Source organism: Oryctolagus cuniculus, chromosome 18 (genome assembly GCF_964237555.1).
Source record: "Oryctolagus cuniculus chromosome 18, mOryCun1.1, whole genome shotgun sequence".
Taxonomy (NCBI): Eukaryota; Metazoa; Chordata; class Mammalia; order Lagomorpha; family Leporidae; genus Oryctolagus; species Oryctolagus cuniculus.
Genome location: NC_091449.1, coordinates 33,036,034 through 33,062,317, shown reverse-complemented (window position 1 = coordinate 33,062,317; position 26,284 = coordinate 33,036,034). Strand labels below are relative to the sequence as shown.

At 49.1% G+C, this 26,284-nt stretch overlaps 1 protein-coding gene across 1 annotated transcript; it reads right to left on the bottom strand.

Annotated features, from left to right (window-relative positions):
• Positions 1–696: 696 nt before the first annotated feature.
• Positions 697–22,855, bottom strand: C18H16orf78 (chromosome 18 C16orf78 homolog). Its single transcript, XM_008275059.3, has 5 exons — positions 22,597–22,855; positions 21,210–21,305; positions 20,603–20,720; positions 3,085–3,340; positions 697–1,014 (listed from the first exon to the last, which is right to left on the bottom strand). The coding sequence occupies exons 1-5, from the start codon at positions 22,744–22,746 to the stop codon at positions 867–869; spliced, it is 768 nt and encodes a 255-aa protein (XP_008273281.2). The 5' UTR covers positions 22,747–22,855; the 3' UTR covers positions 697–866.
• Positions 22,856–26,284: the final 3,429 nt, after the last annotated feature.

The window sequence follows — 26,284 nt, the reverse complement described above, 5'->3', positions numbered from 1 at the left end:
AGAGTGTCACTTGTTGTCGGCCCGTTTGCTCTTTGGGGTACCCAGCTCCACAGGTGCCACCGTGAGGTCCGCTGGACAGATGAGGGAGCAGTGGCACAGAAAGTGAAGTGCCTCCCCTAGAACCACACAGGCAGTCGGGGGCCGCTGGGATTCGGAGCGCTGGGGGGGACTAGACGGGCCTCGGCTGGCTGTAGCCTCCAAGGCTCCCGCATCTCTGCACAGCCCTGTGGGATTGGCCGTTCTTCCTATCTTACAAGAACGTGGAACAGGAGAGGAAGGCAAGGACCTGTTTTCATCCCAGCCCTGCCATTTCTCATCTGTGTGGCTCTGAGTGAGGCCCTTCCTCCCCCCGCCCCCCACAAAGAGGTTTCTCTGCATGAAAAGTGAGATCCTTGGCTTATAGATGCTGAGGCTCCTGCTGGCAGGGTCCCAGCTCGCCCCTGGGGGGTCCGTTTCCTTAATTCCACTGTGGGCACTCCCCGGGGAGCCCCTCATGTCACACACAGGAGGGCCCGCTCCCCCATAGACATGCAGGCTGGCCTTGGGGAGTCAGGTGCGTGTGTCCCCCAGTCGTCCCCCCCAACCCCCTGTCCTCCCTGAAGTCTCCACTCCCTCCCCTCCTCTGGGGCTTCCTGTCTTGTGGCAGGGAGCAGCCCCACACCTGTGCGTGGCTGCTGCCCTGGGCATCGAGGACAAACCTAGGGCAGCACGGTGACTCATGCAGTCATGCCTTCTCATTGTCACCCTCTGGGAGGGGCTGCGCTGAGCCTTGAGGCCCAGCTGCGGCAGGCCAGGGGCTGGCGCCTGGTGGTCAAGGGTGCGAGGGCGGGAGGGGTCTGAAGGCAGTGGGCGGAGGGCAGAGCTCCTCAGAGGGCTATGCTGGGGGTCCGCGTGAAGACCTTCCTCGTATCTATCTCCCCCTCCACCATGTGGGGGTGGATGTCCACGTTCAGCCCTGCATCTCGGCACAGCTTCAGCAAGGTCCGGATGTTGTTCTTGGACAACCTCAGGTACCTGGGCAAGAGAAGACCAGAGAAGTCAGTGGCAGGTGGAGTAGCAGTGCGTCCAGCGTCACGGCACGAGTGTGGCAGAAAGCAGGAGTCCACACGGGACCTCCATGGGGGATGGGCTCTCCAGATCTTTGTGGAGCTGACAGAGACTCCCAGGACATGGGAGCTTACGGCGGCATAACTCCTCTAAAAATCCACTCGTCAGGTGCCCCTCCTGGCCCCTCTCCTGGGAAGAAAGTTTCACCTCTTTGGCTCCAACCCCACTTGGGTTGTACTCAGCTCCAATCAAGAAGTCAATGCAGGGGCCAGCACTGTGGCGTAGCAGGTAAAGTTGCCGCCTGCCATGCCAGCATCCCATATGGGCACTGGTTCAAGTCCTAGCTATTCCACTTCCAATCCAGCTCTCTGCTATGGCCTGGGAAAGCAGTGGAAGATGGCCCAAGTCCTTGGGCCCCTGTACCTGTGTGGGAGACCTTATGGAGATTCCTGGCTCCTGGCTTTGGATTGGCCCAGCTCCGGCTGTTGAGGCCATCTGAGGAGTGAGCCAGCAGATGAAAGAAACCTCTCTCTCTCTCTCTGCCTCTATCTCTCTGTAACTCTGCCTTTCAAATAAATACTTCTATAAAAATAAATAAATATCATTTAAAAAAGGAGTCAATGCAAACAAAAGCTGAGGATATAAAGAGTTTGCTTTGGGATTCTGGACAGGAGGAAAAGGCAAATTCCACCCACAGGGAGCTGGCTCGGCAGAGGATGGGCCACCCCTGTCCAAAGACTCTAGATTACATTGCCCCAGTTAAAGTGTCATCGGGGAGGAGGAAAAGGCACAGCGCGGCTGGCGCATTCTGGGGATGGATTGTTGTGCACACGTGGGCTGGTGCACTCTGGGGATGGATCGTTGTGTGCACCTGGGATGACACCCAGGGCAGGGGGAAGAGCCAGAGCCAGGGAGTTGGAAGAGAGATTCTCTTGTAACAATGTTTAAACGATCAAAGGAGAGGCCATCTGTGCAGAACCTCCCCAGCCTCCCCCGGCCCCCAGCCCTCCTCATGCCGACTCGCCCTCAACATCCGACTTGATACCAGGTGAACCACGAGGTGGAGAGGGTCCTGCCTTCCTGGCCACAGCAACCCTGACCTTCTCCCGTCCTGGCTTTGGGATGGGTGGGGGAGGGCTCCACGCTGGACGCCCGCTGGTCGGTTCCTTGGCTAGATGCCGGGAGAGAGGCTTCAGGCTGTGTTGCCTTCCTACTTCCCACTGCCTCCCTGCTCTTATGGGCAGCTCCGACCCCCGCCCCAGAGCGCACACCTGGACTGCCTTTTCCCCACCAGTTCCAGCCAACATAAACCCCTTCCTCGCTGAGCAGCATAGCCTTGGGGTCTCCCAGCGTCCAGGGACGCTCCTGAAGACCTGGATGAGCTGAGCTTGTGTTTTTCCTGCGTAATTTTCTAATGGTTTCATAGATGCCATTTCTTTGAATACAGCCCCCTACCTTGGAGAGTAGGATTCCTGTCTAAATCTCTCCACCATGGAGCCAGCTGTGTATGGGCCTGGGTCGATTAGAAGCAATCTGAAAGTCACAGCCAAATTCTACCCAGCCACAGGGCCGGCTGGTAAGGCAGTTGTTGGGCACCCAGCCTGCCCATCTTCCAGCTGGTTAGCCATTCCACACCGCCCTCTCTTGGCCAGTCTGGGAGAAGAGCAGGGCTTGGTGACGGCTGGCAGGCATTTGAGGTTGTCTTAAACCTACAGAGCTGACTGAACTTTATGAGGACAGTTCCGTCTTCTGTCTTCCGGGATCCTCCTCTCTACAGGGTCTGAGCTTTGTCAGTTACATCTCTGTAGTCATGGGTAGCAGTGGGCTGGGGAGAGGGCAGCTTGGAGTTGGGGTGGGGGTGGGGGGCAGGGGAAACTGACTGCCTGGTGCCTGTTGGCAGCTGAGGCTGCTGGGAAACTGCAGGCTTCGGCAGTGGGATCCCCACCCTTCTACATTCCTGGGCTCTGCTCAAAGCGTGCAGTGCCCACAGCCTGCCGCCCCCAGGATGCCCCTCGCCTGCCCCACGGGGCTACGCACCGGCAGCTCAGCACCTCCTCCGGCTTCAGCATTTTCATGGACTCCACCTTCGGCTCATTGCCCTTTTCCATGAGGCTCTTGAGCTTGCGTTCGTAAGTGGAGTCGGGGGTCTTGCTCGTCCAGTCTCTTATGAGGGACATCCTCCGGTTGTTAAAGATGCTCTCCTGTAACATGGGGTCCAAGATGCTGCTCTGCCGACGGAATGGGTTTTGCCGCTGGGTGGACTCCAGGGAGATGTTGTCCTTAATGTCTAAGTCTGAAATTGCACAGAATTCCCGGGGGAGTGAGACCATGGCAGGTGGGGGAGCAGGGTGGGCTGGAAGGGCATGGGGGCTGCAAACCATACCCGACCTCAGATGCAAACGGGGCACCACAGGATCGCGGAAAGTAGAATGAAAAGGTAAGTTTACTTTGGTGACAAAAAAAAACCCTTTTGAAACCCATGCATAGTTTTGTGTAATATGCATTTCCATGAAATTTTTGAAAACCCCTCATATGTGTGGGTTTCAAAGCTGTTTTTCTTGCATCAAAATAAACACTTTAATTTCATTTTCCTTGAATTTTTGAAGTCCCCTAGGAAGAATGCTTTCAAGGCTTCTGTCCATCCTCCTTGTTAGCAGTGTTGAGTTCTTTCTTCCTTGCCCCTCCCTCCTGTCCCCCTGCCTCTGCCAACTCCCCTCACCCCTCCTCCCCCTGACTGTCTTCCCTCAGTCCTCTCCTCGCCCTGCCCGAGGTGGGAAGTGGGGGGGGGGGGATCAGAGATAAGCCTCAGCTTCTGGCTGAGTTTTGTTTTGCTTTTTAAGCTTTAGTTATTCTATTTGAAGGGCAGAGTTAGAGAGAGAGAGAGAGAGAGAGAGAGAGAGAGAGAGAAAGGCCCTCCATCCACTAATTCCCTCCCTAGCTGTTCTCAATGGTGAGGGCTGAGCCAGGCCAAAGCCAGGAGCCTGGAACTCCATCTGGGTCTCCTACATGGGTGGCAGGGGCCCAGGTACTTGGGTCATCTTCTGCTGCTTTCCCAGGTGCATTAGCAGGGAGCTGGGTAAGAAGCGGAGCAACCAGGAATCTAACCGGTGCCCACATGGGATGCGGTGCTGCAGGTGGTGGCTTAACCAGCTGTGCCATGGTGCGCCCCCCTCAAGCTGAGTTTCACAAGACAGTAGTTTATCAGATGGAAAAAAGGAGAAGAGGAGTGCAGGGAACAGCATGACAGGTAGGGGGAACAGCAGGTGTAAAGACACAAACATGAAGTAGGGTATGCTGTGACCCCAATATGAGGGTTTCTACTAATGAAATACTGCTGGAGCTAGGGCTTGGAGACCTCATTTTTTAAATTAACTTTTTCCCCAAGTATTTTTCAGATTTTTACTTATGAGAATGGAATATTTTTATGTGTTCCATTTCTAATGGGCACAATGAGGATAGAGAAAAACCTCTTGCCTTTTAAAAGGTATTTGTCTAGTGTAACAACACCACAGTGGCTTATTCCTTAGTCTTTTAACTAGAATTTACACTATCAGGGAAAAATGAAAACATCTTCTTTTTTAACATTTATACAAATTCTATATTCTTGGGACATCCTGCATTTAACAATTTAAAGCAATTTTTTAAAAGATTTATTTATTTGGAGCTCAGAGTTATACAGAGAGAGAAGGAGAGGCAGGGGGGAGGGTGGTCTTCCATCTGCTGGTTCACTCCCCAAATGGCCGCCAGAGCTGCGCTGATCTGAAGCCAGGAGTCAGGAGCTCCTCTGGGTCTTCCCATGTGGATGCAGGGGCCCAAGCACTTGAGCCATCTTCTACTGCTTTCCCAGGCCATAGCAGAGAGCTGGATGGGAAGAGGAGCAGCCGAGACTCGAACCTGCATCCATATGGGAGGCTGGCACTGCAGGTGGCAGCTTTACCAGTCTAGACAATGTTAATGATGAGGGTGGTGGTGCCTCATTGTGCTCCTGTGCTCATTGAACTGAAATGACCTTAGCAGTGCATCATTAGAGTGTTTGGCCTCTATTTCTGGCTTATGTTTTATGACACCTTAACAATTTAATTCCTAATTCACGCGGAGGTTTTATTAGTAGTAAATCCCGGATTCCATTTATTGCTTTTGAATCATCTAAGACATGATCACATAGCCCGTTCCTTCCACTGGTTGATGTGGTAAGTTCAGATGTTAGGTATCCAGACAGTGAACTATCCTCATTGATGCAGTCAATCTCTCTTGGTCCTCATGTACTATCTCTTTTGGACACTGGAATGTTTGCTGCATTTCCATACCTGCTGCATGTTTGCTAACTTTTTTTTTTTTTTTAGATTTCTTTACATCTATGTTGTTGTGAGATCGGCCGACTTCTTTGTGCAATAATCTCCCAGTAGGTTACGGTGATTGTTCGGTTAACACTGAAATCTCCGTCCTTCGTATCCTCTGTAACAGCTGAAGCAGCATGCGGACTATTTGCTCTGCGAAGGTTAGGTCTGCAAACCTAGGTTTCCCATTCAGATGTAAAAGCTGTAGTTTGCTAATTGCATGCTGCATTCTCCCACGTGCTTCTTGTTCCCGTCTAAATGATCGATTTCTTGCCGTAACTATACTTTAACAGAGCTTCCTCGCATTGTACATATTATTGCCTCATCTATTTAGTTAGCCACTCCATTTTTGGGGTGCATGTTTGTTTATGGTTATTACTTGTCCTCTTTAATGTTTAAAAATATCCCTCCTGGGGCTGGTGTTGTGGAGTAGCTGGTAAAGCCACCACCTGCAATGCCGGTATCCCACATGGGCACCAGCTCACCTCCCGGCTGCTCCACTTCCAATCCAGCTCCCTGCTAATGCACCTGGGAAAGCAGCAGAAGATGGCCCACATGTTTGGGCCCCTGCATGAAGCTCTTGGCTCCTGGCTTTAGCCTGGCCAGCCCTGGCCATTGTGGCCATTTGGGGAGTGAACCAGCAGATGGGAGACCTCTGTCTCTCTCTGTAACCATACCTTTCAAATTAATTAATTAATTTGAAAAAAAAAAAATCCCTTCTTTACCCATGAGTTTATTTGGGCCTCAATCCCCACCCCCTGCTCATGTTTTCTTGTTATCGCTGCCTGTCCTTTTGTTTTCAACACTTCTAGATTTCCCAGATGTAAGCATGCCTCTAGATTTCTCTCTTAAATCACTGTTTTTTTTTAATATTCATTTATTTATTTGAAAGGCATAGTTACAGAGAGGCAAAGAGAGGAAGAGTGAAAGAGAGAGAGGTCTTCCATCCACTGGTTCACTCCCCAATTGGCCTCAACAGCCGGAGCTGCACCCATCTGAAGCCAGAAGCCAGGAGTTTCCTCCGGGTCTCCCACGTGGGTGCAGGGGCCCAAGGACTTGGGCCATCTTCCACTGTGTTCCCACACTACAGCAGAGAGCTGTATCAGAAGTGGAGCAGCTGGGACTTGAACTGGCACCCATATGGGATGCCGGCACTGCAGACGGCAGCTTTACCCACTGCACCACAGTGCCAGCCCCAAATCGCTGTTTTCTAATTTGATGTTTTTGCTCCCTGCCAGAGCATTTTCTGCAGATGAAGGAAGACAGAGCCAAGAAAGCCCTTGAGTATTTCCAAATCTCTTTTCTGTGTTCTGATAGGGACCCATACGTATGTGGGCAGGGACAGGGGTGAGGGGCTCTGGCTCTTCACTCTCCGCAGTCTGCAGGTGCTGTTCCCCTTCCAGGCAGACACCAGTCTGATGCACTTTCCTCCTTAAGGAAGTTGGTCTTTCTGGCTGCAACCTTGCAAGATTTCAACAGCAAACTTCAAGAGGGTTTTTGGGACAGGCCTAGGAGGAATGAGTCTAGATTCCCTGACGTCGTCCAGAGGAGGAACAGTGGTCTGGAGGGAAGCCGTGACTTGCCCAGGGTCTCACACAGAGCCCGAGGCTGCATTAGGACCCTTTATGTTGGGCAGGGTGCTCTGGGCTGGCAGCCGGTCCCTAGCGGGGAGTCGGGACCAGGGCGCTTTAGCCGTGGTGGAGAGGAGGGCTGTGTTCCAGGAGCACCACAGCAGTTCTCATCGACGCAAACACACTCCCGCTCCCCCCAGACACCTCCCTTCTGGGTCAAGGCGGGCCTCGTGTAGGAAAGAGCCCAGCGGTAGCTAACATTTGTTGAGTGACCTGTGTGCCAGGCGGGGCTCAAGGGCTTTCTGAAGTTGGGGAAGGGGAGGGGTCAGCACAGTCTCACAGCCACAGCCTATGCATTGAGAAGTGTGAAGGTGAGAGAGCTTGGGCCATGTGCCCAAGGTGTCCTAGCAGTCAGCTCGTCATGTCTCTGCCTGGGGGCTTGTCCTGGCCATCCTCCTGGATAAGAAGGAGCCTAATCCTGGGTCTGTGACTGAGCAGAGAAGCTGGGTTTCCAGTGGGCCGTGTTTGGGACTCCAGGCTCTGCCTCTGCACACATGGGGACAAGGTGGCTTAGGATTCTCTAGCCCTCTGGCCTGGCATCTGCAGCAGAGAAAACCAAGGGAACCCACTTTCCCCAGCTTCCCCAGGGCCACAGCTGGACTGAACTTTCTAAAGTTCAAACCCAACCTGGTAATTTCTTGGAAAAGTTTCAAATGACCAACCATTTGCATTCAATCCGGGTTGTGCTGTAGAAAAACTGATAGGAGATTTCTGGTGTCGGCTAACCTGGGGTGACAGGGACCAGACTCGTCCTTCTGCCTTAACCAGCTGGCTAACTGGATACATCACACAAAGCCATGGTTTGCAGGCCTTGGGCAGCAGGCAACACAGGGCAGTGATCCCTGTGTGAGGGGAAAGAGAAGAGGGAGCCCGTGCCCACCCCTGCTCATGGCTGGGAGGGGCTGCCAAGGAGGGGAGCCCAGCAGTCAGAGAAGGGGAGGGGAGAGAGAGGGGAGACACAGTGTAAGCCGACCTTCCAGGCTGCAGTAAGAACAGGAGAAGGCTGCAGAGCTGTGGAAAGGCTCCTCCCCACTGAGTGCCAATCACACCTGCAGGCAAGGAGACTGCACCCGAAGGAAGTAGTCGGCCGGTGCCCTGACACACCTGTCCTAAATATGCTGGGAGCTCGCCCAGGCCTGAGCGTATCGAGGAGAGGCACAGCAGATCAAAAGCGACCGGCACTACTGAGGTTTTAGAGATGGAAAGCACAATGTCTGAAATGGAAAGTATAGGGGATGGGATCAACAGCAGCTTAGGCCTTGCATGAGAGAAAAAGAGTGAACATGAAAAACTATGCAAAGAGAAAGACTGAAAGAGAGCTGCACTGTGGGATTTTGAGTGTGTGTAATTGGGGTGCCCAGAAGAAGGAGGACAAAGGAGGACTGAATCAATGCTAAGGAAAAAAAAATCTCCAAGATTGAAGAGAGCTACAAACTCCAACCCCAAGCATGAGAAACAGGCAGGAAAGGCGTTAAGACGCATCATAACCACATTGCTGACAAAGTACTGAAAGAGAGCGGAGGAAAAGGAGACGTTACAGAGACGTGAAGAGGGGGGCAGCCAACCTTCCAGCGAAAGGTGAGTCAGGAGACGGCAGAGCAGAGGGTGAGTCTGCAGTGCTGCACTCCACAAAGCTGCCGCTCAGGAGTAAGAGCGAGAGAACGTCTGTTAGGACACACAGAAGTTTTAATTTAGCACCAATAATCCCACACCACATGATACGTTCAAAGAAGACCTCTAGGCAGAATGAAAATGACTCAACGGAAACCCGAATTTACACAAAGGAAGGAAGAGCCCTGGGAGTGTTAAATATCTGGGCAAGCATAAAAGATAGTCGTTTCAGGCAAACATAATAGTGCACTGTGGAGAGCTAGAATGTGTGACAACCGGAGCATGGAAACACACACTTGTAAGTGTCTCGGAAGCTAAAGGTGCGTCCTGTAAACCCTGAAACGGTCACAAAACATACAGCTAACAAACTGAGGAAGACAATAGAAGGATCACAGAACCTGCTCAGAACTAAAAAGAGGAAAAGAGGCGAGAGGGAGCAAGGGAGCGATGCACTCAATCAGGAAAATACCATGATGGCGGGGTGAAGCTCCACGGTGTTGCTAGTCACATTCAGCGGAAACGATGCACACGTGTCAGCGGGAAGACTGAACTGGCCAGGTAGCGCTAATGAAAAGCAAGGCCTGATTCTATGCTGCTGTGAGAAGGTTACTTTATTAATCTTTTTCCAGCTTTACTGGGGTGCATTTGAGAACATAAATTATATGAACCAACTAACGTGTCCTGGGCAATGATCTGATACACACATCTGTTGTGAAATGATTGCGACAATTACCATTCATCAACTCGTCCATTTTGTGCACCTGTCTTGTGAGAACAGTAAGACCTATGCTCTTAGCAAGTTTCAAGCATACAAGGGTACTTCAAAAAGTTCACGTGGAAAGTGGAACGAAAAGACAGACCTATTTTGATGCAAAAGATATTGGAAATCCGTTCACAGTTTTTTTTTATAACATGATTTTTCATGACCTTTTGGAAGACCCCTTGTACAATGCAGGGGTCTTTGTTAAAGACTGTCACCAAGCCATACATGGAACCCTGGAAGCTACTCTTCTGCCCACCCCAACCCCTGGAGCCACTATCCTAGCTCTACTTGAGTCTGATTTTAGATTCCATATGAAAGTGATTCATTCAGTGTTTGTCTTTCTCTGTCTCACTTCACTTTACTTCATGCCCTCCAGTAATATCTGTGCTGTTGAAAATGGCAGGACATTTTTTTTTATTACGGCTGAATAGTGTCCCCTCTCTCTCCCCCTCCCCCTCCCCCTCCGCCTCTCCCTCCCTCTCTCTCTGCCTCTCCCTCTGCCTCTCACTCTCACTCTCCCTCTACCCCTCCCCTTCCCCCTCCCTCTGCCTCTGCCTCTCCCTCTGCCTCTCACTCTCCCTCTACCCCTCCCCTCCCCTCCCCCTCCCTCTGCCTCTGCCCCTGCCCCTCCCCCTGCCCCTGCCCTCCCTCTCCCTCTCCCTCTCCGGTTATTCTGTCTTCATTCACTCCACTGGTGATGGACACTTAGTTTGTTTCCCTACCTTGGTTATTGTGAATAATAATGCAATGAACATGAGAGTGCGGAGACCTCTCTGAGATACTGATTTCATTTCTTTCAGAAACAAACTCGGAAGTGGCGTTGCTAGATCATAAGGTAGTTCTATTTTAAATTTTTAAAGGAAACTCTATAATGACAATTCCCACTTTAATCCCCACCAACAGCATACAAGGGCTCCCTCTTCTCCACATCCTTGCCAACACTTTGGAAATATTATTATATTATAATAATTTCCCATGTTATCTTTGAAAGGTGTGAGGTAATATCTTAGCATAGGGTTGATTTGCATTTCCCTGATAATTAGGGAGGTTGAGCACCTTTCATGTACCTATTTATCGGTTATCTTTTGAAAAATACCTTTATCCAGTTTTCACTCAGATTATTTCTATTTATTTAATTATTTGCCAGTGAGCTGTAAGAGTTCTCTATGTATCTGGGTAATTAGCCTTTCCTCAGATGTATGATTTGAAAATCTTTTCTCCCATTCCACAGGTTGCCTCTTCATTTTGTTGCCTGCTTCCTTTGCTGTGCAGAGCTTCCCTGTGTTGCAATTGCTAAATTCTGCATTTGTTGCCTGTGCTTTTGATGTGATGTCTAAGATCAATGATGATCCAAGATCAATGTCAAGGAGTTTCCCTCATGTTTTTTTTTTTTTTTTTAAAGAAGTTTTACAGTCTGAGGGCATACACTTACATCTTCGATCCATTCAATCTTTGTGAGTGGTATGAGATGGAGGTCCCATTGAATTCTCTTGTATGGGTATCCCGTTTAAACCAACGCCTAGGGAACAGACCGTACTTTCCAAATACGAACTCATTGTGTAACAGCTGACTGGATCTGCATGGGTTTGTATCTTAGGTCTCTCTCTGTTCTGTCATTCTGTGTCTGTTTTTATGCCAATATCATGTTGTTTGCATTCCCGTGGCTTTGCGATATAAATTTAAATAACGAGATGTAACTTCTCCAACTTTGTTATTCCTCAAGATTGTTTTTTTTAAAGATTATTTATTTATTTGAAAGGCAGAGTTACAGAGAGGCAGAGGCAGAGGCAGAGAGAGAGAGAGGTCTTCCATCCGATGGTTCACTCCCCAAATGGCTGCAACGACTGGAGCTGCACCGATCCAAAGCCAGGAGCCAGGAGCTTCTTCTGGGTCTCCCACGTGGGTTCAAGGGCCCAAGGACTTGGGCCAGCCTCCGCTGCTTTCCCAGGCCATAGCAGAGAGCTGGATAGGAAGTGCAGCAGCCAAGACTCGAGCTGGTGCACATATGGGATGCCAGCACTGCAGGTGGTGGCTTTACTGGCTACACCACAGCGCCGGACCCAAGATTGTTGTGACTATGTGAGATCATCTGTGGTCATATGCAAATTTATTTATTTATTTTTTTGGACAGGCAGAGTTAGACAGTGAGAGAGATGGTCAGAGAGAAAGGTCTTCCTTCTGTTGATTCACCCCCCAAATGGCCGCTGTGGCCAGTGTGCAGTGACGATCCGAAGCCAGGAGCCAGGTGCTTCCTCCTGGTCTCCCATGTGGGTGCAGGGACCAAGCACTTGGGCCATCCTTCACTGCCTTCCCAGGCCACAGCAGAGAGCTGGACTGGAAGAGGAGCAACCAGGCAGAATCTGGCGCCCCAACCAGGACTAGAACCCAGAGTGCTGGCGCCGCAGGCGGAGGATCAGCCTATTGAGCTGTGGCGCCAGCCTCTATTTATTTATTTTAAAATCAGAGTTACACAGAGAGAGAAGGAGAGGCAGAGAGAGAGAGAGAGAGGTCTTCCATCTGCTGGTTCACTCCCCAATTGGCTGCAACAGCTGGAGCTACACCTATCCTAAGCCAGGAGCCAGGAGCTTCTTCCAGGTCTCCCACGTGGGTGCAGGGGCCCAAGCACTTGGGCATTCTTCTGCTGTTTTCCCAGGTCATAGCAGAGAGCTGGATCAGAAGTGGAACAGCCAGGTCTCGAACCGGTGTCCATGTGGGATGCTGGCACTGCAGGTGGTGGCTTTACCTGCTAGGCCTCAGCACCGGCCCCTAGATTTTTTTTTTTTCATTCCATTGACAAATACCACTGGGATTTTGGTAAGAAGTACATTGGACTTACAGCTTTGTTTTGGACATTTTGACAGTATGAATTCTTTCAGTATGTGAACACAGAATATCTTTCCATTTATTGTGTCTTCTTCAATTTCCTTCATCAAAGTCTTATAGTTTTTAGTGTACAAATTTTGTGCCTCCTTGGGAACATTTATTCCTAAGTATTCCATTGTTGCTGATGCTATTGTGTATGGAACTGCTTTTCTTATTTCCTTCTCAGAGAGTTTGGCGTTAGTATAAAAAACACAATAATTTTTCTTTTTTTATTAGCAAGTATTTTCTTTATTTTTTTCTTTTCAACTTTTATTTAATAAATATAAATTTCTGAAGTACAACTTTTGAATTATAGCAGCTTTCCCCTCCATAATCTCCCACCCACAACCATCCCATCTCCACTCCCTCTCCCATCCCATTCTTCATCATGATTCATTTTCAATTATCTTTATATACAGAAGATCAACTTAGTATATACTAAGTAAAGATTTCAACAGATTGCCCCACAAAGACACACAAAGTATAGAGTACTGATTGAGTAGTAGTTTTACCATTAATTCTCATAGTACAACACATTAAGAGCAGAGGTTCTACATGGGGAGTAGGTGCACAGTGACTCCCGTTGTTGATTTAACAATTGACACTCTTATTTATGATGTCAGTAATCACCCGAGGCTCTTGTCATGAGCTGCCTAGGCTATGGAAGCCTCTTGAGTTCACCAACTCTGATCTTATTTAGACAAGGCCATGGTCAAAGTGGAAGTTCTCACCTCCCTTCAGAGAAAGGTACTGCCTTCTTTGATGGCCTGTTCTTTCTGCTGGGATGTCACTCACAGAGATCTTTCATTTAGGTGTTGTTGTTATTTTTTTTATTTTTTTATTTTTTATTTTTTTTTTGCCACAGTGTCTTGGATTTCCATGCCTGAGAAACTCTCATGGGCTTTTTAGCCAGATCTGAATGCCTTAAGGGCTGATTCTGAGGCCAGAGTGCTGTTTAGGGCTTTTTCCATTCTATGAGTCTGCTAACACAATGATTTTTCTATATTATTTTGTATCCCACAACTAAGTGTTCCTTTTTCAATTATTTAGAAAAAAAATTTAAAATGATTGGTATTAATTCTTGTGACAGGGCTTCAAAAAGTTCTTGGAAAATACACAATCTCTTTTAATTTCATTTTCCACAATTTTTTGAAGCTCTCTTGTATTTAAATATTCACTAGAATTCACCAGTGACAGCATGAGGCTTTTCTTTGGTAAGAGCTTTTTAAAATTACTAATTCAATACACTTACTTTGTGTCAGTCTGTTCAGATTTTCTGTGTGTTCATGATTCAGTCTTGGAAGGTTATGTATGTCTGAAGATGTATCCATTTCTTCTAGGTTATCCGATTTATTCTTACTTGATTGTGAGGTCTCATCTTTGATGATTCTTTGTACTTCTGTGGTATCTGCTATAATATTTCCTTTATTGATTTATTCATTTAAAAATGTATTTAAAAGCCAGAACATTAGAAAGGAGAGGGAGGGAGGGGGAGAAAGAGAAACACACACACACACACACACACACACACACAGAGAGAGAGAGAGAGAGGGAGGGAGGAAGATTGAGATCTTCCATTCACTGGTTCATTCTCCAAATGTCTGCAACAGTCAGGGCTGGGCCAGGCTGAAGCCGGAAGCCAGGAACAGCATCTGTGTCTCCCACATGGGTGGCAGGTGCCCAAGTTCCTGAGCCATCATCCACTGCTGCCTTCCCAGGTGCATTAGCGGGGAGCTTGATGGGTAGCAGAGCGGCCAGAACTCGAACCAGCACTATGATAGGGGATGCCAGTGTTGTCAAAAGTGATAACTTGACCTGCCACACCACAGTGCCTGCCTCCTAGTGTAATACTTCCTCTTTCATTTTATTTAAGTCCTCTCTCTTCTTTCCCAGTTAGTCTAGCTGAACATTTATCCATCTTGCTTATTTCTTGATCAGTTGATTTTTTTCTATTCTTTTTCTAGCCTCTAGTACATTGGTTTATTTTCTAATCTCTATTGTTTCTTTCCTTCTAGCAACTTTGGGCTTGGTTTGTTCTTTTTCTGGTTCCTTGAGTTGCAAAGTTAGGTTACTTATTTGAACTTCTTTTCTAAAAAATATATGGTTAGCTGAGAGGCAGAGAATGAGAATTCCTATCCACTGGTTCATTGCCCAAATGCCTACAATGGTCATGCCTTGGCCAGGGCTGAAGCTGGGAGCCAAGGACTCAGTCTCGTCTGCACATGGAATCCACAGTAGGAATCCAGTTGCTCCATCCATCGCTGCTGCCACCCAGAGTCTGCACTGACAAGAATCCGGAGTCAGGAGCTGGGGCTGGGAATTGAACCCAGGTACTCCACTGTGGGAAGCAGGCATCTTATCTGCTAGGCCGAACATCCACGTCCCTCTTCTCTTAGCATAGGCACCTAAGAGGAAAGATAAAAAGTATCCTCTTCGAAATGCTTTTGCCATGTCTCCTAAAGATTGGGATCTTGTATTTCCATTTTTATTTTCAAGATATTTTTTGATTCATGTTTCGCTTTCTGGTTTGACTTCCAGTGGCTGTCTAGGAGTGTGTTGCCTAATTTCCACATATTTTTTAACCTCCTACTCTTGCTTTCATGATATTGTGATCAGAAAAGATATTGGATGTGATTTCAATCTTTTTGACTTTGTTCAGATTTGTTTTGTAGTCTAACATAAAGGCTCTTTTTTTTTTCCTTAAAATTTATTTATTTGAAAGGAAGAGAGAGAGAGATTTTCTATCTGCTGGTTCACTCTTCAAGTGGCTGCAACAGCCAGGGCTAGGCCAGGTTGAAGACACGAGCCAGGAGCTTCATTTGTGTCTCTCACGTGGGTGCAGGGCCCAAGGACTTGGTCGTCTTCTGCTGCTTTTCCCAGGTGCATTAGCAGGGAGCTGGATTGGAAGTGGAGCAGCTGTGACTTGAACCGGCACTCAAACGGGATGCTAGTGTGGCAGGTGGTGGTTTAATGCATGGACCGAGGCTGTATCTTGAAGAGTGCTCCAGGTGTGCTTGGTACGCATGCGTATGCTGCTGCTGTTGGATGGGGGTGCTGTATATGCACATTTCTATTAGGTCCATTTGGTCTACACTGTTCAAATCTGCTGTCTAGTTGATGATCTATCTTTTTCTGAAAGCTGGATATTAAAGGTTCCCGTTAGTATTGCTTTGCCATTTATTACTCCTCTCAGTTGTTATTTTTTGTTTTGCGTATTTAGGTGCATCAATGTTTATGTTGATGTTAGGTGCATAAATATTTATAATTGTAATTTCCTCTTGATGAATTGCCTCATTACTGTGATACAATGACCTTGCTTGTTGGATACAACTATTCTGTCTGATAGAAGCATAGCCACCCCTGCTTTCCTTTGGTTCTCATTTGAATGGGATCTCTTTTTTCATCAATTTACTATCAGCCCATATGTGTCCCTAAAGATGGATTTTCTTGGGAACAGAACATAGTTGGATTTCATCCCTATATGCGCTCAGCTACCATATCTGGTTTAATTAAAGAATTTAATCCACTTTTGCTTAAAGTAATTACTGATAGGCAAGAGCTTACTCCTGCCACTTTACTTGTTTCATGGGTGTTTCCTTGTTCCTATTTGTCCTGTTGTCTTTGTGCTTTAATGACTTTCTGTGGTGGTATGCTTCGATTCATTTCTTAGTTTTTTGTATGTCTATTACAGGATTTTCCTCAGTGGTCACCATGAGACTTACATGAAATTTCACATAGTTATGAAATCCTGTTCTAAGCTGGTACAAGTTAACTTTGATCATATACAAAAAGTCTACAATTTTACTTCTCCCCTCTTTTTATGTTACCACTGCTATAATTTACATATTTTATAGTGTGCATCCATGAAGTTATTATAGTTTTTTTAAATATATTTATTTTTAAACATCTATAGTAGATTTGAAAGTTATTTGCACACCACCATTACAATATTAGAGTGCTGAGTTTGACTATATATTTTCCTTTTACCAGTAAGTTTCATACATTCGCACACTTCTGTGTCCTCTTGTTTCAGCTTGAGAAGCTATGTTCAGTATTTCTCGGAAGGCAGGTCGAGCAGTGATGAGGCCTCTCGGCTCTGGCTTGTTCTGGAATGTTGCTCTCATCCCTTCATCTCTGCAGTACAGTTTGATGGGGTGCACTATTCTTGGCTGGCAGGATTTTTTTCTTCTTATATTTTAAATATATCTTCCTACTGTTTTCAGGCCTGCAAGACTTATTTTTTTCAAAAAAAAAACACATTTCTTTGAGAATCGGAGATACAGAGAAGAGAAGGAGAGAGAGAGAGAGGAGAAAATCTTCCATCCACACTACTTCACACCCTAAAAGGGCATGTTACCCCTTCCCCCCACCCCTCTTCCCCCCACTGTGGGAGATCCGCTCATGGTCTCTCTCCCTCCCTCTCTCTCTCTCTTTCTTTCTCCACCTGCAAAATGAGAACTAGATAAGTGAAAGGCCTCCAAGGCTTCTGGAGAGCCCCTGGTGCAAGTTTCTTTGGCAACCAGACCAGATAAAACCCCAGCCCTGTGGCCCACCCTGTGCACTGTCTCTGAAGAGACTGTCACTACCTCTTTGCTTCAGTAAAGCAACCTGTCTCTGTTGAGGTCGGCTCCATCTCTTCTCTCTCCTTTCTGGGGATATGAAAGGCCAGAACCCTGAGCTATCCCTAACCTAACACACTCCAAAAGGCTGCAATGCCTGGGACTAGGCCAGGCCAGATCCCGGAGCCAGGAATTTCATCTGGGTCTCCCATGCAGATGAAGGGGCCCAAGGACTTGGGCCATCTTCCACTGCTTTCCCAGGTGCATTAACAGGGAGCTGGATGAAAAGTGGAGCAGCTGGGCTTCAAAATGGCACCTGTATGATACGCCAGTGTCCCATAGGCTTTGGCTTTGCCTGCTAGGCCATGATACCACAGACCTGCAAGATTTCTGCTGAGAAATCTGATGATAGACTTTAAGAAGTTCCTTTGTATGTGATGTGTTGATTTTCTGATGCTTTCAAAATTCTTTTATTTTTGACAATTGAATTGTAATGGCCTCTGTATAGATGCTTTTGTGTCCAAACTTTTTGTGGTATTTTAGGCCTCACAAATCTGGATATCCATAATCCTTCCCTGACTTGGGGAGTTTTCCATAATCATTTGTTTAAGTAGACTTCCAGTTCGTTCCTTCCTTCCTTCCAGTTCCTTCCTTCCTTCCTTCCTTCCTTCCTTCCTTCCTTCCTTCCTCCCTCCCTCCCTCCCTCCCTCCCTTCCTTCCTTCCTTCCTTCCTTCCTTCCTTCCTTCCTTTCTCTCTCTCTCTCTCTCTCTCTCTCTCTCTCTCTCTCTCTTATTTTCTTCTCCTTCTCAGATGCCCATGGTGCAATAATGGCTTCACTGGACGATTTCTCACAAGTCCTGAAGGCTGTCTTTATCCGTTCTCATCCTTTTGTTTCATTTTACATCCTTGCTGGGTAATTTTAATCGACTTGTCTTTGAACTCAGATTCTTCTGTCTGATGAAGCCTACTATTGAAGCACCTTATTAAAATTTTCAGTACAAACTGTGTTTTTCACATTCTTGATTTTTGCGTGGGAGTTTTAATGGTTTCTGTTTATTTGTTGCATTTTAAATTTTAAGTATTGTCTTCTTAATTTGATTTAGTTTTCTATTTTCTTGTAGTTCACTGGCCTCTTTTAAGAAGATTATTCTGAATTCTTTGTCAGTCATTTCATAAATCTCTATTTCTTTAGGGTCAGTTATTAGAGCTTTGTTAACTTCCTCTAGTGGTGCCACGAAGAAATTCACTTCAAAGAAAAAATAAGTTATGAAGCCCCATGTGGCAGCCATGGAGGCTGGAAGCCGTTGGATGCTGCTATGGTGGAAGAGAATCGGGGTTAAACCACGATAATGGTAGTGAAAATGAAGAGGAAGAAAAGGAGACTTAAAATATTAAAGAGGCGGGGGCTAGGAATCGGAACTGGTCCTGCAAGGTGGGCGGTGGTAGGGATCTCTGGCTCTCTCTAGAGCTGCTACACTGCTAATGCCATTCTGGAGATGGTGCACACAACAGGAGCCACACTGGGTGTGCCAAGCCTGACTCAATCCGAGTTAGCACGGCGAGCTGGGTGTGTAAGCCTCCACGCTCGCCCTAGGGGCTGCTTTGACTTGAACTTGTCTCCTAACCCATACCCTCGCCACTCACCTTATGCCTCTTGCCAGCCTGCACAGGAAGGTCCCCTGGCTGTACCCACACTCAGCCCTGGGTGCCACACCTGGACACTCTGGAGGTTCCTAGATGCCTCTGCAATGTGCTGCTGCCCTTGAGCTGGCCCCTTGTCTGCCCCCAAGTGACCGCTGGTTGTATTCCATTAGGAGAAACAAGGCTTCTCCCTCACTCACTCTTGGGTGGTGGGGAGGAGAAGGGGCAGCAAAAAATGCAACAGCTGTCAAGTCAGCCTGCCCTCCCCGCAGCCTTGTGCACGGAGACGAAAACAATTACTTCATCCACTGGTCTGAGTTTCTTTTAGGGAAGCAAAGACCTTTAGACAAATATCTTGATAGACTTGCATTGAATGCAGAATGAGACCAATGAAACAGAGATCTTGCCAAGTTAGAGTTGACAGGAGTGGGTGGGGTGAGGAAAGCCGAGGAGAGGGAAGGGGGTAGAGAGAGGAAGAAGAGAGCGGGGGGGGGGGGAGCGGGCAGGGGTGTGGAAGCGGGGTGCTCTGGACACAGATTTAAGGAAGCACTCGCTCTCAGGCTCAAGAAGCTGCAGCATGGACAGCTGAGTGAGAGGGCACCTCCTTAACTTCTGTGCCCTGAGTGCCTGGCTTGTCTCATGCTGGTCCCTGCATTTGAGTTGAGAAAACCACGAGAGATGACGTCCCACAGGGAACGGGCAGCCTGGGAAAATCTCCCAGAGGGCAGTGGACAAAGGACCTTGAAGACCAGGTTGCGGGGGGGGGGGGGTGCCCTCTGCTCTCCTGAAATGTTCAGGAAGCTCTGGCTACACCCAGCGAGTCTTCCTGGGAGAGGCTCCCAGAGAAACGAGGGCAGTGGGGCCATCGTGGGCCTGGGTGGGCAGGGAGCAGGGAGCGGTGTGCAGTGCTGGAGGTGAGACCCCCAGCAGCTCCAGGACCCGCGAGGCCCAGGACTTGGGAGCCCGCCATGGCACTGGGGGTCACAGAACATGTGGAAAAGGCATGGGGCTTCCCAGAGGGCATACGCCAATAGGGTTTTATTTGAATAAGCTTTTTTATTTTGAAAAAAAAAAAAAAGATGGATTTACAGAAGAACTGCACAGAGAATAAGAAGCATCCCTGCTTCCCGTGACTCAGTTTCCCTGGACGTTCACTCCGTGTAAGGCCACGGCCCGTTTGTCAACTACGAAATGAACTCTGGAGCGTTCCAGAGCTTGTGTGGATGCTGCCAGGTTTTCTACTGTAGGGCTGTTCTAGGATTCAGTCCAGGATCCTGCGCTGCCAATTATATTTAAATTTGACAGGCAAGTGGCTACAGTTTGGTTACAACGACTTCATTGTATTAAATGAAAAGAGGGAAAATAGGATTTTTTTATTGGGCACAAGGGGGGCAATTTTGTAGACAAGAGCTGGCAACTCAGGCTCAAAGACTCTTGTCTGCTTTTCCCGCGAGCTAAATGGATTCCAGCTTTCTCTGATCTCAGGAGGCCACTCACAAGCAATGCCTCTGCACTTCCTGCGCCGTGGCTCCGCCCACCCAGAATCGGGCGGCATCTTGGCTTAGAGGGAGGCACTGGCATTTTTCGAGCACCTCTTTCGTGTCAGGCTGAGGGCTTCATGTATCTCATTCGGCCACAACCCCGTTATTTGACCTTGAGGCTGGTTACGCTATTGTCCCATTTTATGGATGAAGAGTCCAGAGGTGACTTGACGGGGACTGACCAACTCTGAGCTTCCACAGTAGTGGAGCCAGACTGGGCAGGTCTCTGGACCCAAGGGTCTGGCACAGCCTAAGCCCATCTCTTCCTAGGTGTGAGCACCCCCTTGCAGGTTCCAGACCAGTGGGGGTGGTACCACCTGTAACAGACCTTACCACAGTATCTGGAAAAGTTACCTAACACGGAAGCCGTGAGATCAGTGTGGCAGAACTGGCTTGGGGAACCTGGGATGCACGGGGCTTCCGGGGAAGACAGCACCCAGGGGTGGGCGGATCCCTGGCTGGCCAGGTGTGACCCCTGAGGAGCCTCCATGGGGGGTGGGGGGCAGTCTCTGACTCGGGTCTCTGACTGTGGTTAGATTTATCTGGATGCTACAGCCCCCCAGGCAGGATGGAGGAGGCTGGTGTCCCAGGCCAAGGCAGGTCCCTTACCAGATTTCCTGGTACTGTCCTTGGAGAAGGTGCTGAGATGTCTTCCCTTCTGGTCCACGCTGAGGAGTCTTCGGGTGGCCACGGAGCTCTCCTCCCTTGTGGAATTTTGCTTCGAGGTCTTGGAGGGAGAGGAGAAGTTAGAGCCTGATCCTAGGCCTGCCTGCCCCCCCCCCCAAACGGAGCCCCCTCAAGGTTTTGCTGAAAGGCAGGCAACGGTGAGCAAGAGGAGACCTGCTCTAGGCCCCTGGCGGTGGGGGCGGAGGTTGCCTTTGAGGGGCTCGCGTGCTCCTGCCCCCCTGCCCCACCCCACACCCTGGTGTGTCTCAGAGGGAGGCCACGAGGGGCCCAGCCCAGCTCTTGCAGGCAGTTGGGTGTGGGGCCTGTGGCCTTTCTCCCTAGATGGCTGAGAGGGTAGAACGGTGGGAGAGGAAAGAGGTAGCAGGTGCCCAGAGGAAACTGACTGCCATGATGTCACGGCTCGTGGCGCGGAAGATGGACAGCGCCGGGGGAGGGCATGGGTTGGCTGCATGGGGGGTGGAGGGGGCAGTGTATTTCTAAGCCCTGTGCTAGAGGAGTGGGGACCGGGTGGGCTGGCTGGGGCGCTCACCTTGCCGGGGCCTCCCTTTTGTCTCGAGATGCCTTTGCCCTTCTTCTGTTCCTTTCCACCTGCTTTGGGGGACGTCTCCTTCTTGCTCTTTTGTTTCTGAAAAGACAGGTGAGGTGAGCCCTGCAGGTGCTCCTGTCGGCTCCTCCCACCCTCTCCCACCCTGGTGAGTGGACCGCACCCCTGCACCCCCAGCCTTAGCCCACAGTCTAAGTGCTGCAGTGCCCTCCACTACCTGCTGCCTGCGGGGGTCTTCTGGGGTCCCTGTCCCTGTCCCCAGAGCAGCCTCCCACCCCTCAGGCCTGGTCTGGTCCTTCTCGACTTCAGAATCCATCACTAATTCTCTACCCCCTCCATGTGGGACCCCTCCTCAGCCCGGGAGGAATTCCTCGCAGCCTCCCAGGGGCCTTTCTGGCTGTGATTTTTCTGCTGGGCTGTGATGGGCTACAGAGCTTTCCTGCTGACTTGGACACTGCTGAGCAAGTAGTGGTGGCTTTGGGGAATTGGCCAACCCTGCCCGTGAACTTGGGAATCAGGAAAATCTGACTTTGAACCTTGCCCTGTCCTTTCATAACCCTGTGACCTTAGGAAAATGACTTTTGGTCATTCAGTCTCCTTTCCCTTCAGGAAGTAACCGGGGTGCCTGCCTTGGAGCCTGGCTGGGGGCCTGGCCCACGGTAAGTCTGGGCTGTGTGCTGAGCGCCATCATCAGCAAGGCCATCGCTCACCCCTTTCACGTGGGGTTCGAGGAGTCAAGTTCAGGGGCATCCTCTGTAGAGGACACCACTTTGCAGAGCCGTGGCTGTAGCTCCGGGAGGAAGATTGGAACCGGCTTGGATGCAGGGTGGAAGGGAGGAGGTGTGTTGGTAGGATCCTGGGTGGGGACAGTGGTAACAGGAACTGAAGTGGCCCCTGACTCTGGGGCCACTATAGAGGGAGGTGGCTGGAGATGGTGGGAGGAGTCCCATCCTCCCAGTAGGGACACCCTGGAAACCACTGCCCCTCAACCCCTCTAGAATGCTGACGCAGGTGACAGTCCTCATGGCTTAAACTTCCCTTTGCTGCTTTCTTCTTAGACATCAGAAAACTTGCACCTGTGAATTCTGTACCCCTGACCCACTGCGAGGCAAATCTTCTCTCTGCACCTCGTCAGTTTTGCAATCAAGGACCTGGGAGCCCATCTTTGATGAGTGACAGCAAACAGACTTCCAGGTCCTATGTACCATCTCGTTGCTAACACAGACTTCTGGGTCCTATGCACCGCCTCTCAACCCCTTCCCACCAGCCACCTCCGTACTTAGCACCCCTCGCGTGGTCTGTTTCAGGGGCACTGGGTTCTCACGTTCCCCGCTTCTGCAGGAGTCCTGAGACTTCCCACGGCCACACCCACCTGCGGAGTCTGCTTCCTCCTCCCTTGCCTGCGCTCCAGCCACTCCAGCACCCGAGTGAGGTCGGACATGCGCCGCTCCTCCGCTGTCTTCCACAGGGACTTCCACTCAGTGGGCATGAGGCTCTTGGGGTTCACCGGCTCCTCTGACATCCTGGGGGCTGGGGCTCTCTGGCTGTCTCGATGCCTCTGTCACAGCTCGCTGGCCTGGGAGGGGAGGTGTGACCTTCAGGTGTGAACACAAAGAGCAGAGTGAGCAGAGCAGCTGCGACTGAAGGGCGGGTGATGTGGGAGTGATTGTGAGGTCACCGTGCAGGGGGGACACAGGACGCCTCCCATGCTCCCCCACTGCCACTGCCCCCGTCACACCTCCTCTATGGCCTCTTATCTCTACTGCTGCAGAGATCTTGCCATAAAATCTCAGCTCAAGTGTCTCCCTTTCTCAGTGCTCCCTATTGCTTCACAAAAAAATCCAAATTCCTTACTTAGCATCCTTGTTTCCCACGGCATATCTCAATTAAAGTGAAGTGTTTTTTTTGTTGTTGTTGTTGTTTTTTTTTTTTTTTTTTTTTTTTTTGGACAGGCAGAGTTAGACAGTGAGAGAGACAGAGAGAAAGAGAGAAAGGTCTTCCTTTTCCGTTGGTTCAGCCCCCAAATGGCTGCCACGGCCGGCGCACTGCGCGATCCGAAGCCTGGAGCCAGGTGCTTCCTCCTCTTCTCCCATGCGGGTGCAGGACCCAAGCACTTGGGCCATCCTCCACTGCCCTCCTGGGCCACAGCAGAGAGCTGGCCTGGAAGAGGAGCAACCGGGACAGAATCCGGCGCCCCGACCGGGACTAGAACCTGGAGTGCTGGCGCTGCAGGAGGATTAGCCAAGTGAGCCACAGCACCAGCCAGAAGTGTTTTTTTTTTTTTTTTTTTTTTTAAGATTCATTTATTTACTTGAAAAGCAGAGTTACAGAAAGAGAGAGAGAGAGAGAGATCTTCTATCTGCTGGTTCACTGCTCAAATGGCCACAACAGCTGGGCTGAGCTAGCTCAAAGCCGGGAGCCTGGAGCTCTACCCAGTCTCCCACATGGGTGGCAGGGGCCCCAGTACTTGGATCATCCTCTGCTGCTTCCCCAGGTGCGTGAGCAGGAAGTTGGATTGGAAGTGGAGCAGCCGGGATTTGTACTGGTGCTCATATGGGATGTTGATGTTGCAGGCAGAGGTATAACCTCTGTACGGCAATGCCGGCCCCTAGAAGGACGTTGTTATCAGCTCAATTACTGTATGCGTATGTATGCATTCAGCAAGGAATTATCAGACACCTGCTATGCACCTCGCACTGTGCTGGGGACCCGAGGCAAGATAGAAACAGGCTTAGCTTTCCTAAAACCTATGGGCTAGAAGGACAAGTCAGCAGCAGATTACTTTGCAAGGTATCACAAAAACTATAGTGAGTCTAGGAAGGCTGTGGCCATGGCCGTGGAATCGGGCAGGTGGTGAATGGTCACACTGAGTACTGAGCTAAACCGGATGTCGGCTTCAGCTGGGCTGCTGTGCTCTGCATGCTTGCCTGTGTGTTGACATCCTGCCCTCCAGGGTGCTGGCTCTGATGTGGGGCCTTGGGAGGGGATGGCATCATGAGGGAGGAACCATGACGTCAGTGAGACCACGGGCAGCTCTCCAGCACCCCCACCCCCGCCACCACCACCATGTGAGGACACCAAGAAGACCAGGAAACAGGTCTCACCAGGCACTGCACCTGTCAGCGTCTTGATCTTGGAATTCCCAGCCTCAGAGCTGTGAAAAATAACTGTTGTTTATAAGCCACCCAGTTCATGGCATCTTTAAAAAATATAGTAATTAATTAATTAATTAATTTGAAAGTTGGAGTGACAGAGAGAGAGAGAGAGAGTCAGAGAATGAATGATATTGTCCATGTGTGGTTCACTCCCCAAATGGCTGCAACGGTCAGGGCTGGGCCATGCTGAACTCAGGAGCCAGGAGCTTCCTCTGGGTTTCCCACGTGGGTGCAGGGGCCCAAGCACTTGCACCACCACCTGCTGCCTCCCAGCATGCACAGCAGCAGAGGTGTACTTAGTCCCGAGCCCTCCAATAGGGGACGTCGGCTTCCCAAGCAGTGGTTTAACCACATCGCCACACCTGCTCCTTTTTGAATTTTATGTAAACTGAGTCATTCACACAGTCGTCTATGTCTGGATTCACTTATTTTACAATATATTTGCAAGATTTTAGCAATGAATTATGTTGTATTTGTTTATGGCGCAATGTTTTTACTATATTGTCATTTTTGGAGAGGGAGATTTATTGAATAGTAGAATTCTTGGTCAATGGTTTTTCGGCACTTGGTGTCATTTCTCTGCCTTCTGCCTGCACTGATTTATCTGGGAAGTCATCCTCCGGTTGCTCCCTGTACTAAGGAGCCATTTCTCTTGTGCTGATTTCTTTCTGATTTTTGTCTTTTTCGATGTTTGCCTGTGCTGTGTCTTGGTGTGTATCTCTTTGTGTTTATCCTCCTTTAAACTCATCGAGTCTCTTGGATATAATATCTAATGTTCTCATCAGAGTCTAGACGGCTCTGGCCATGTTTCTTCTACTATCTTCTCTGTTTCTTTCTCTGCTCTTTCTACTTCTGGGACTCCCACTGTGGGTTTGCTGGCGTGCTCCGAGCTGTCCACTGGTCTTTGAGCTCTGTACCTTATCTTCAGTCCTTTTCTCTCGGCTGTCCGTGTCTATCACTCTGGCTTCAGGTTCACTCATTCTTCCCTCTGCCACATGCAAGCTGCTGGTGAGCCTTTCTGGTAAATTCTCTATTTCAATCACACTTGTCCACTCTAGAATTTCCCCTGTCTTTATATTATCTATCACGTTATTTAGAATCCATCTTTGCTGACTCATTATTGTCTTAATTTGCTTAAAAGATTAAATAATGCTTATTTCCATCCTTTGAAGGTGTTTGTAAGAGCTATTTGAAGTCCTGGTCTAAATACAACATGGAGGACACTCAGAGATGATTTCTGTTGATCGCTGTTTTCCTGGGAATGTGTCACATTTTCCTGTTTCTAAGAACATCTTGTGATTTTTTTTGCTAAAAACTGGACATTAAAAATATTGTAATGATATGTTAATTGATATGTAACATATATGCTAATTAGTTTGATTTAGTCATTCCCCAATGAATTCATACATCAAAACATCATGTTGTACACCACAAAAAATACAACTCTGTCATTTAAAAAACATTGGAGTTGGAGGGCAGCATATGGCACAGCAGGTTAAGTTGCCACCTGTGATGCCAGCATTGCATATGAATTCCTGTTTGAGTCCTGGCTGCTCCACTTTTGATTCAGCTCCCTGCTAATGTGCCTGGAAAAACAAGGAAAGATGACCCAAGTGCTTGGACTCCTGCCTCTCACATGGGAGACCCGGATGAAGCACTTGGCTCCTTCCTGGCCTCACCCTGGCACAGCCCCGGCCATTGTGGCCATTTGGAGAGTGAACCAGCAGATGGAAGACCTCTCTGTCTCTTTCTGTCTGTTTCTCCCTCTCTCTCTGTAACTCTGCCTCTCAAATACGTGAGTAAATCTTTAAAAACATGTTGGAGCAACTTTGGATCCCGATTTCCTCCAACAGCCCTTGCTACAAAAGAACCCCACTTCCACACTGTCTCTGTTAACATGTCAAA

Excerpts from the sequence above, each read along its gene's own strand:
- C18H16orf78 (XM_008275059.3), bottom strand. The coding sequence starts at position 22,746 with ATGTCAGAGGAGCCGGTGAACCCCAAGAGCCTCATGCCCACTGAGTGG. Across the intron at positions 3,341-20,602 it reads GGACAGTACCAGGAAATCTG|ACTTAGACATTAAGGACAAC; the intron begins GTAAGGGACCTG and ends GTGCAATTTCAG. Across the intron at positions 1,015-3,084 it reads GAGGAGGTGCTGAGCTGCCG|GTACCTGAGGTTGTCCAAGA; the intron begins GTGCGTAGCCCC and ends TCTCTTGCCCAG.